We start from the raw sequence: 12,601 nt of genomic DNA, 5'->3' as shown, positions 1-12,601 counted from the left end.
CCTGGTATTTATGCCCTTATGTGAACCCCTCTCTTGAGTAAAGACTGGATCCTCTAATGAAAAGAATATGGCAAACATGTTAGGATGTTACTTCTGAGAAACACACTGGCTTTCATGTTGCTTTCCCTCTCTTATTCTCTTCCCTCTCATGGAAGTTAGCTTGCCATGCTGTGAAACTCTCTGTGGAGAATCCCATGTGCCAAGAAACCAAGGGAACCCTCCAGTCAACCATCAGAGAGAATTGAATCTTAACAAGCACTATGCAGGAAGTGAATCCTTCTCAAGACCAGAGGGCTGCTTGGGTGGGTCAGTAGGTTAAGCGTCTGCCTTCTGCTCAGGTCATGATCCTGGAGTCCTGAGCTCCATACTGGGCTCCCTGCTCAGCGGGGAGTTTGCTTCTCCCTCTGCGTCTCACCCCACTCATGCTCTGTCTCTCAAATAAATAAATAAAATCTGGAGGAGGAGGAAGAGGAAGAAGAAGCAGGAGGAGGAGGAGGAGGAGGAGAAGGACCATGATGACAAAGACTAGATGAGGGGCGCCTGGGTGGCACAGCGGTTAAGCGTCTGCCTTTGGCTCAGGGCGTGATCCTGGCGTTATGGGTTCGAACCCCACATCAGGCTCCTCCGCTATGAGTCTGCTTCTTCCTCTCCCACTCCCCCTGCTTGTGTCCCTCTTTCACTGGCTGTCTCTGTCAAATAAATAAATAAAATATTAAAAAAAAAAGAACTAGAGATGAATGCAGCCTTGTACGTCTGTGAGCCTGACGACACAGATAAGCCACTCCTGAATTCCTGACCCACAGAAACTACAAGATAATAAATGTTTACTGTTAGAAGTTGCTAAGTTTTGGACTAAGCTTTTCTACAGCAAAGGAAAACTAAACAGATTGTAGTCACAATTCCCCAACTATTTCTTTTTAGTTGTTTTGTTCAAATCAAGAGCCAAACAAGGTGCCCACATTGCATTTAGTTGCTATATCTAAGTATCTTTTTAAATATATAAATTACCCCCCCTGCAATTTAATAGTTGAAGTAATTAGACTGGTTTTTCTCCTTCTGTCTCCCACATTTTGAATTTTCTAACTGCATGTCATTAAACATGTTCCTCTATCTCAAATATTTCCTATAAACTGGTTATTAGAGCTAGAAGTTTGATCTGATTCAAGTTAACTGGGGCTGGAATGCATGTGTGTATTTCCTACAGGAGATAATAAAGTATGTGTTGAGAAAGGTAGTCTTGTGCATAGTCTTTCAGCCCCCCTTCAGCCTTGGGCCCAGAACACTTTCTTATCAAGATTTAGAGTCCTCCCAGCCTGTGCTGGACTTATTACCTTGTATGGGAATACCTTTCCCAGTTTCAGACCTGGGTGTACTCCTTTGTTGTGAAAGCATATGTGTCATATGTTATCTGGAAAACCCCACTACTATGTATGTCCTCTGTGGGGACAAGATGAAGTCATTCTGTGGCACAAGAGAAGTGTGTGCAGACCAATGGCCCTGCATCAACTGCAGAGAGTGACTGCTAGCCGTGGGGGCCAATACCTACTACTGAAGCTGATCTTGTTTTGTCTCTTCTCTATGTGAGTAAAGTATTGTTCTAGCCTGCCACCACTTTGATCTTGGACTTCCAGCCTCCAGAACCATAAGAAAATGTACTTGTTGGTTAAGCCATCCAGTGTGTGGTATTTTTATGGCAGCCTGAGCAAACTAATACACTACTAGTCTTCCCTAGCTTCCCAGAATAAGATATCGTATCATATTTAGAATCCACAATATTAATATTATCACTAACAGTATGATTACTGAAGTTACTTTGCAGTTCTTTATGTCCTTGGAGTATATCTTATCTGGCATGCATAGATTAATTCTATGTTTAAAAGACACTTAGTTTCTTTTGGTGTAATTATGCTAGCAAGTCAATAAATAATTAGGTTCACCTGTTTAATCTTGCTTTTTAGAAAGTTTTTTCATGTTGGTTTAATTTTGTTTCATAATTATGTAAACCATAAATGTATAAAACAAGATCTATTTAGAGAAGTCTAGCCTTGCCTCATCTTGTCTCTTCACCCATCTGTTCTCTCACTTCCCATTTTTAAAAATTGTCTGGTTTATTCTTCCAATGTGTTTTTGAAAATATAAGCAATAGGAGTATACATGCCCTTGCCCAGTCTTACATAAGCAGTAGCATTCTATATATACCTCTTTACTTACTTTGTTTTTCCTTAACAATAAATCCAGTAGGTTGATCAGTCTAGGGGAAAGAGACTTTATTCATTCCTCTTTATTAATTCATAGTATACCACTGTGTGGATTCTCACCCAGTTTTTTAAAAATATTTATTCATCTAAGTAATCTCTACACCCAACACGGGGCTTGAACTCATAACCCTGAAATTAAGAGTCACATGCTCTTCCAACTGAGCCAGCCAGGCACTCCTATTCTCAGTTTTAAAAGCTTAGCAAAAGATGACTATGAAATTTGAAAAAAAGGGAGGGAAGAATAAGAAAACTTACAGAACTATCTCATTTTCCATTCCCAAACACAAATATACATCACATACATAATCTCACATACATTACGAAGAAAGAACAGGTTACTAAGAAAAATAAGTCACCATTAACAACAACAACAACAAGAACAACACCACCCATACCTCCTTATAGTTCTAAGCACCAGCAAAACTAATAATGAAAAGGACTCCAGTCCGTAATCTAACACACGGTCTGTGAGAGTGAATGCTGGCTCCTTCTATAAGGAGAAAAAGCATCTTTTTTGGCTCAATTACTATTGGCCATTACCAAGGAATGAAAATTTTATTATTCAAATATTGGTAATACCATTACTACAGCACATTTTTCTAAGTAAGAAAATCTAGGGATGCCTGGGTGGCTCAGTCAGTTGAGTGTCTGCCTTTGGCTCAGGTCATGATCCCAGGGTCCTGGGATCAAGCCCCACATCAGGCTCCTTGCCCCACAGGGAGCCTGCTTCTCCTTCTGCCTGCCACTCCCCTTGCTTGTGCTCATGCTCGTTCTCCCCACAACCCCCTCCCCCGGCTGCCCCCCAGCCAAAAGATAGATAAATAAAATCTTAAAAAAAAGAAGTAAAAAAGTCTATTCATCTTAATGTCCCTAAAAGACAGAATTATTTTACTTTTTAAATTTTTTTAAGTTTTTTTTTTAATCTAAAAATAACACAAAAAAGGCATGAAGGAATTGTGGAAGCTAATGGGACTGTTCTATATCTTCATAGTGGTAATGGTTATTACACAACTGTAGGTGTTTATCGAAACACACAGAATTGTACATTAAAAAGAATGAATTTCACTGTATGTAGATTGTACCTTAATAAAGAGTGAAAAAAGTAACATAACGATGTTAATTTTCCATAAGTAAATGTATAAATTTAACTTTATACCAATAAAAGTACCAACAAGACTTTTCACTGAACTAGACAACTGATTCTAAAGTTCATGTGGTAAAATAAATAAGAACAGCCAGGAAAATGTTTTAAAATAACAGTAAGGAGATAATAACCTACAGGAAATTAAAATATTTTTGGATATAAAATGTTTTTAAAATGTGAAACTAGCACATAAAATGATAAACCAATGAACAGAATAAAATCTCCTAAATAAACTCACATACATATAAGAATTTAGTACATTAAAAAGGTGGCATCTCAAATCAGAGAAAAATATAGGATTTTTCAAAAAAATATTGGAACAATGAAGGAGACATTGGGAAAATAATTTCGTTGGATCCACACTTCACACTGTACTCTGAAAAAATCCTACATGAATCAAAATGTAAATGTTTAAAATGAAAGAAAAAGTATAAAAGAAACCAAGGAGGGATTTTTTTATCATTATGAAGGAAAAAAAGTTTTTCTAATTATGAGATAAACCCAAATAATTCAGTTATTAAGATTACAAATACACAAACCCTTTCACAGAGTGCTTCTATTTTTAGAAAACAATTTTATATATGTTTGAGAACATATATACATATCTTAGAAAATATCTCTGGGAGGACAAAAAAATCAAATATATTGGTTGCCTGTGGCAAAGAAGACTGAGTGGCTGAGGAGATAGGGATGAAAAGATTTTTACTACACACCCTTTCATACTTAAAAAAACTTCCCTGAACCATGTAAATATATTACCTATTCAAAAAAACTATAGAAAATGTGGGCAATAAAGATAAGTATAAATAAGAAGATAGAAATTTCCTATAAGTCTACTTGTATTAAGACTTTGGTGGATTTCCTTTCAGCTTTCTATGGAGGCTTACATACAACAGAACCATAAATTCTTTCACAAAGTTTGGATCAATCTGTATTAAGTTTTAGAAACTACATTTCGCACTTAACATTGTATTTAAACATTTGCAATGTCACTACAATTCTTCCTAAAATCATTAAATATTGATAATACTCCCTCAAAAGGATATATGATTTATTTATTTAAGCATAAGGATATAATTTATTTAAGCATTATATAATTCTAAAACATTTGTTTTTAATTTTTCATTATTACAAATGCCTCTGAGATAATTCCCTTATACATAAATCTTTGGGTTTTTTTTTTTCCTTAAGAGAGGAGTCAGGACTATTTTTGATACTAAAAGGAAAATGAGAAGAATGGGGCCCAGGAAAATTAACTTATCCATGTTCAGTCAATAAATTAACTGAAAAGAGACATTAACTTCTTAGTGAATCCTAGTCAAACTACCAGACTACATTAATAACTAATACTCTAAAAGTCACTGACCACTTCATTACAGATGCAGTATTTTAATAATAAAATTTACCTATAAATATTGGAAAAATGAGACAGTACCAAGTAGTAACAATAGAAGAGGGAAGTAGAAATTAGATGGCTGGGTTAAAAGGAAAACTTTCAGGGAAAACCTAATTGAAATTTTCAGATAATGTTCACCGTTTTGTTAAAAGTACAATAAAATTTGGGGGGACAATTAGGTTTTCAATTTTATGTATCAAAGTTTTGATAGCACAGTCCTCATGTCGTGCTAAGACTCTGATTCATAAAAAATCTAATTAAATATCCTTTCAGTGTAACAATTCTAAAAATAGTACTTGCTACCACTGTGTTATCACTGGAGTTGCCACTACTTTGATACACACCCTGACCAAAATGTTGCTTTCTTTTTTTTTTAAAGATTTATTTATTTTTATTTTATTTATTTATTTTGCATCCACTATTTTTTTATTTAAATTCAATTAATTAACATATAATATTATTGGTTTCAGAGGTAGAAGTCAGTGATTCATCAGTCTTATATACTGCCCAGTGCTAATTACATCACACGCCGCCTTCCTAAGATTTGAGAGAGAGAAAGAGAGAGAGAATGTGCACACATGGGCACGATTAGGGGGAAGAGCAGAGGGAGGGAGGAAGTCTCAAGCAGACTCCCTGTTGAGTGTGCAGCCCAAGGTGGGGCTCAATCTCACAACCTATGAGGTTATGACCCGAACCAAAATTATGAGTTGGACACTTAACCGACTGAGCCCCCAGGTGCCTCCCAAATATTGCTTTCTTTAGCCAATTTAATGTGGATTATTAAATCCTTGTCTCCTTGTACTTTGCTTTCTTTTCCTCCTTCCCCAGGTATACCCTTTGTAACAAAGCATTTTTCTATCTAGACAATTCACATGAAGACAGTGTTGGTCTGACTTGGACAGAATTAACACTCCTCTTGCAGGGTAATGGTGTTGAATTAGCTTTTTACTAAATGCAATTGTAATGCTCAGAAGAAACATGACCTGAACACACACACAAATCCACGTAACAATGAACTAAGGCGCGGTTCTGTTTAAATCTACTGCATAGGATTAATTTGAGATATATCCCTTCATGTTATAGAGCAGTCAACCTTACCAGAGGCTGAAATAGAATACAAGGGTTGGTAAAAAGCTCCCAGGGCACATATACAAAAAACGGATCATGCCTCTTAGAAAACAAATTATAAGCTAACAAAATCTTATTAGTCGGAAACTTGAATTTTTACAAAAGATGAACAGCAACACCTACCAAGCCACAAAAAAGACTGGATGCAGGGCGCCTGGGTGGCTCAGTCACTTAAGCGTCTGCCTTCGGCCCAGGTCATGATCTCGGGGTCCTGGGATTGAGCCCCATGGTGGGTTCCCTGCTCAGCGGGGAGGTCTGCTTCTCCCTCTGCCCCTCCCCCTGCCTGTGCTCTCTCTCGCACTCTCTCTCTCTACTAAACAAATAAAATATTAAAAAAAAAAAAAAAAGACCGGATGCATTTTCAAACATGGTTTCCAGAGAGAAGGAAACCTAGGACTAAATCCAAACTCCCAAAGAGTGTTTTTTCAAATATTAACACACCTGGCAACCTGGTTCTTTATAAACCTTGCCTACCTAATCCCAAAGGTGATCAAACCTTTTCTCCTATCTTAGCAAAAAGACCTTAAGAGCTGCAACACTTAAGGATTACTTAGCTACATGAAACTGTGTTTTGCCTCTTAGGGATCTTTACTAGAACCTGTGTCCCTCATTCTAGTTAAAGTTGCGACCTAGAGCATAAAAAAACAGCCAAAATGAACTGCACACAAGCAAAAAAGATGAAAACAAAAAACAAAACACAATGGTCCCAACAATTCAGTTCCAGCAATGCTTAGACTTTGACCATATTGCCATGCCAATAAGACCACTAGTTTTTAACCTTGAGCTTATGAGGTCTGAAAAAATTATGTCTGTATGGCATTGCAGAGAAGCATTTTAAATTAATCACAGGGGAAGAAAAAGATTGGCCAGCTAAGATAGAATGAGCCACCTAAAGCCTATTTCTCCTCTCATTACATAAAAACTCAGAGTATTTTTTAAAAGCTCCCTGAGTCATCTGAAAAGTAAACAATAGCAGGTAGATTGAGGACTGAAGTCAAAATCTAAACACCATATAATAGGTGAATTTTCAGAGTTTCTTTTTGTTGTTTTGTTGGTCCTTAATTTGTCTCCAGCTTTGATCCAAGGCTACCAATCCTACCATACAGTGGGCTCAGACAGCAGAAACTCCAGAAGAAACCCCCTATCTCTATCCTGAAGACTAGGGAAAGGGATCCCTGAATGCCAGAAGCGTGGGGGGAAATCTCTGGGTTTTATTTATTTTCCCTCTTTAGTCTCAGAAATATACTGCTACCAACCATGGCAATTTGGGCACTTAAAACCCAAGACAAAACCTGTCTCTCTCGGAGAGTATCTCTTTTATTTTCTTCTCTCTCTTAACACTTTTCCCTGGAGGTGGCCTTAGTTGGAAGGGACTGCTCTGAAGTAAGAAAGCTAAGAGAAATCTGTCTTTCTGGTCATATGAACCAGCATGTGGGTATGGGGAAGGAAGGGTACATGAGACTCCTGCAGGGGAGAAAAAAAGAGAGAGAGAGCAGAAAAGGGGAATCACCTAATTCTGTATACAATTCAATGTAAGTCTCAGGCTCAACCCTGAGCTGTCCACTATGCAAAGCAGATTCAAAGAAACACAACAAAGGCTTACGGAGCTGAACTACGATATTAACTACTGCCCAAGTCCCAGATTAACCCTTGAGTGGTACATGAGTCAGACTCAAAAAGCACAGTAAAGGCTCTGAAAATTGGACTGATGTAACCACACCCACAGGACTCAAAACAGAATGTGCAGTCAGAACCTAATAAGGCTGATTGCCTGTCAAAACAAAAATCAACCACGTAGAGGATTTTAACAGGACCAAGAATCCAGAACCTAAGATTCAAAATACATAGGTATAATCCCCAATTACTCAACATGCAAGGAACAGGAAAATCTAATTCTTGAGAGAAAAGATAATTAACAGATGCCAACCACACCCCATGACCAAGATGCTGGAATGACAAGACAAAGACTTTAAAGCAGTTATTATAATCATTATCTATGAGTTAAAGGTAAACAGTCATCAAATAGATGAAAACACTGACGTTCAGCAGAGATATAAAAACTATAAAAAAGAATCACTGGAAATATTTAGAAGAGAAAATTATAGTATCTGAAATTAAAAATTCACTGGATGGGCTCAACAACAGAATGGAGATGATAAAGGAGAGTAAGTAACTTCAGAGATAGAGCAATAGAAATTATACAGTCTGAAGAACTGAGAGAAGAAAATTAATACAGCTTCAGGGAGGGATTTGGGAACAGTATCAAAAGGTCTAACATTCATGTCATCTGAAGTCCCAGAAGAAGAGAAAGAGATTGGTATAGAAAAAAATATACAAAGAAATCATGACAGAACACTTCCCAAGTTTGCTAAAAGACATAAATTTATATATTCAGTAAGCTCAGTGAACCCCAAACAGAAAAAACACACAAAAAAATCATGCCCAGACACACTGTTATCAAACTGCTGAGAACCAAAGACAGGGGAAAACTGAAATCAGATAAAAAAAAAAGTGATACATTATACATACAAGAATAGCGATTTAAATGGGTGAGAGGACTTAACTACAAAGGGGCAACACAAGGGAGTTTCTTTTGGAGTGATGGGACTATTGTGGATCTTGACTATGATGGTTGTTATAAGACTCAATGTATTAGTCGAAATGCTCCCTATACACCAAGAGCAAATATTACTATGTGTATATATAAATGACCCAAACACCTGGGTGTCATCATCTCTGCTCTAAATAATTCCAATTTAAACCTGGAAGCTTGCTAGAAATGCAGAATTTCAGATCCCACCCTAGAACTCCTGAATTGGACTCTGCATTCTAACGGGATTCTGGAGTGATTTTATAAGGATATTAAAATTTGAAAAGTCCTGCTCTAGAGCATGCTTGAGTGAACGAAAATCTGATTATGCTTCTCCTCCACTTAACATTTTACAAAGACACACGCAAGATACATGAGGCCTTATATTCTCTCACCCTACCTTCCTCTCCAGGGTCATCTTTCACCACACCCCACCTCACCATCTAACACTTCACTTCAGTAAGAATTAACTACTTGTATATTCCAGCACACAATTCAATTCTATGTCATCCCCCCCTCAACACCTTTACTCATGCACTTCCCTCAGCCTAGAACACCTCTTCATCTGCCTAATTCCTAACCCACCTTCAAGTCTGTATTCAGAAGTCAAGCCCAGCAATCTCTAAGGACTACCTGGGCTCTTAAACCAGCCAAAGCATACTTCATCCCTGGACTTTCACATTTTAGTGAAATTATCTGCGAAAGAAAGAAAGAAAGAAAGAAAGAAAGAAAGAAAGAAAGAAAGAAAAGAAAGAAAGAGAAAGAAAGAAAGAAAAGAAAAGGAAAGGAAAGAAAAGAAAAGAAAAGAAAAGAAAAGAAAAGAAAGGAAAAGAAAAAAGAAAAAAGAAAAGAAAATTATCTGCTTATGTGTCCTCCCTGGCCTTTAGGTTTCTCAAAGGTAGTGGCCTCATCTCTTCTATAGTTCCCCTGGATCTAGCACAGAGAACTAGGTATGTTCAAGGTTTTGATGAACTGAACTACCATCTTCTTTTGATTCTTATAAAACCATTCGTTTCCAACTTAGTTGCAAACGGTTCCCCCACCACACATTCTTTTCCTGAAATTATGTTAACCATCTCCTAGATCAGAGCTTCCAGTTGCTTAAAGCAAAATGCATTTCAGAAATCTAGACCCAACACTTTTTTGCCTGTACAAAAGGACTTAGCCTCTGGCTAAGAGGAAAGGTTTTTGTTTCTGTTTTCTCTTTTTTTAGATGCCATAAAGCCATCTACCGTAAAACTCATTTTGTCCTAAACTAAAGGGTGGGGGGACTGTGTTCCCTTTATTTACAAGTTCTTAGCTCAGGCCTGGCTGCCTCACAAGACTCGAATTCCGCCTGCCATTACACACTCATCTGGTAATAATTTCTACTCAAATCTCCGAGGGCCACTCCACAGCAAGTACGCAGCACAATGGCGGGTGCCTTGTCCAAGGCCTGGCGCTAACGGTGGTCACCTTCTCCAGGGCAGCTCCTCTTCTTCCAGGTCGCTCTCAGTCACCGACCCGTCTATCACCGTTTCATCACTGTCCCAGTCTGGGGCCTGGGCGGCTTCCTCCATCTTCAGTTCGCACTCGGAGCCTTTTTTATCCTCCTTCTCTAACGCCCCGCTTCCTGCGAAAAGAAAGGGCACTCTGAGGCACTCTGACGGTCGGGGGAAACTGTGAGTGAAAAATGAAATTCGAGGGGGTAGGCGGGAGGCAGGCCTGGTGCAGAGGGCTGAGGGCACAGCGAAGGAACGACGGTCGTCGTCGGGACGCGGTCCCGCTCGGCCCCCCTCGCCGCACGCCGCCGGCAGGGGGAGCCGCGCGCCGCACGTCGCAGCCGCGTGCGGCCCCGCCCCCCGACACCGTGGCCGGAAGTGGCTGGCGGAGCGCCCGCTCGCTCTGGGTTTCCCGGCCGCCTGAGGCGTGGCCCCCCCCAACCGCATCCGCTTTCTGTGCTTTCTAACCGATTTTTTTCGCTGGGCGGAGTGACTGGCGTCGGGGTCGTGGGGATCAGAAACGGAGCGGTGCCACAGACAAGACCGCAGTCCGAGCCTTCCTAACGCCATTGTTAGAAGGGAGACTTAGGTCACCTTACCTGCAGTGCGCCTCGTGCTCGTGAGACCCAGACCTGGAAAGAATTGTCCGCTCCTGCCGGATTCAGTAGCCCCCAGTGTCAGTCCGACATTCTGAAGCCAGAATGTTACCTTACACGAGAACAGTGTTTGTTGCAGTCCACCAAGTGCTGCCTTTCTCCTTAATTCCTTTGACACCTCCTCCTCGAGTGTCCTTTGAGGTAGGCCAGAGAAATATGTTTATCATAATTTTATAGATCATCAACCCATCTAACTGATGTATTTTGTATTTGTATTTTTCCCTCATTAACTCTTTAAATGCCTTGAAATACAGGTTGTGTAGAAAAAAGGAGAATAAATGCTTTTTTTCCCCTATATAAACCTTTAGAACGATAGTGTCTGGCAATTTCCAAAAACAGCCAATTACAACTTTTGAATGAAGTATTAGATTTTTATATATTTGGTGTGTTTCAGTGTATTTGAAAGTTTTTAATTCAAACAAAACAAAACCAAGTGAACTCCCATTTGCCAAGAGAGGTAGATTGAGGATGAGAACCCCTTCCCCCTATCAAGTGTTTAGTGTTCACTTTGAAAACTCCAGCGTCTTGCCAATATTGGGTCTTTAAAAGGTTTGTTGCATAAATGAATGGAACTAGAGTTTTCTGACTCCCCAATTCACTTCTCTTTTCTTTACATGCAATGACTTTTCCATTCTTATTATCTTACTATTTAGATCATATTTAAACCACTGCTGTTTAAAAACACTTGGTTGGTGATTTTCTTTTAAATTTGTTTGATTATTCCTCCTGTAAATGAGGTGGAACAGTAATAAATATGCACAGAACTAGATCTCTCCAAGTTTTTCTCACCTCTCCATGTACATCATCATGTTTAAATCAGTCCTAAATTCCCATCCACTGTCCAGCTCACCTACTCCTTCGATCATCTAACTCTGTTTCCACTTGTTAAAAAGTGGTAAGTATTGCCAGCAATGGAAGTGCATATCCATTAAAAGGCTGGTGGGTGGCTCTAAATGCCCAACCAGAAGGCGACTTTGCACTAATAAAAGACTTGCTCCAGGCGTCTGGTAACTCTAGCTAAGTATAGAAAACTCCTAAGTCTGAAATTCAGATTCCTTTTAAAAATACTTTCTCCTTCGGTGGATAAGAGTCAGTTATTTTTGCATCTTCAGTTCTTTTATATTATTCAAGAGAGTTGCTAGGAGTGATCCGCATAAATGCCAGCATGACTTTAAAGGAAACGTTTTTTGTTTTTATAAAATCCAAAGCTTCACTGCAGGACAGAGATAGAAGAATGACTGATCTGTGTTAGAAATCCAGATTGCAAATGACAAGAACAAATACAATTCAAACTGACTTAAGGGGATAAAAAGGGTGAGTTGGATCATGTAACTGAACCATCCATAAGTACGCAGGCCTTTCAGGTGTGATGCGATCCAAATAGACAACGTTGAGAGGAAATTTAGCTCAGCTTTCTTTTGAATTCGTTAGTTTGAGTTAAACACTCAAATAAACTGAAACACATCAAATGGGTAAAAATCCAGAACTTCATTTTAAAATAATAATTGGTAATTTAGAAGGTTGATAGGTACCATTTTATTATTTTAAAAATTAATAAAGGTGGGGGAAATAAACCATTTATCCTGATGTTTCTATACAATCAGTATTTCAAGGTGACCAAAGAGTTGATTAGGGAAAATTTTCTTTATAGAGAAATCACAGCTAACAAATATAAGAGATACAACAAAATTAGAATATCATCATTTTGCAACCCACAAAACAATGGATCTAGGCAATGGTTAGCAACAGCTGCAATAGTTAGGCAAAACAGTAAAAAAAAAAAAAAAAAGTAAAGAACTAGACCTCTGTTTTTTCACACCTGCCCACCTACATCTTCCATGTTTAAATCATTCCTAAATTTCTAGGTAAAAAGCTGATGGAGAATTTTATAATGGACAAATTGGGATGACAACACTTAAGTCCAAATGATATTATCATTGGAAGTGCA

General features: G+C 38.6%; 1 protein-coding gene across 1 annotated transcript in view; it reads right to left on the bottom strand.

Annotated features, from left to right (window-relative positions):
• The window catches only part of ANKRD31 (ankyrin repeat domain 31), a 168,651-nt gene extending 158,417 nt beyond the window's left edge, over positions 1–10,234 (bottom strand). Inside the window, 1 exon segment of the mRNA XM_087862065.1 lies at positions 9,972–10,234. Within this exon segment, the coding sequence (XP_087718191.1) occupies positions 9,972–10,075 (104 nt within the window). The 5' untranslated portion in view covers positions 10,076–10,234.
• Between the last annotated feature and the right edge of the window lie 2,367 nt (positions 10,235–12,601).

This window comes from Ursus americanus, chromosome 5, assembly GCF_024610735.1.
Source record: "Ursus americanus isolate L20-20 chromosome 5, mUrsAme1.1.p, whole genome shotgun sequence".
Lineage (NCBI taxonomy): Eukaryota > Metazoa > Chordata > Mammalia > Carnivora > Ursidae > Ursus > Ursus americanus.
This window is presented reverse-complemented; position numbering and strand designations above follow the sequence as displayed.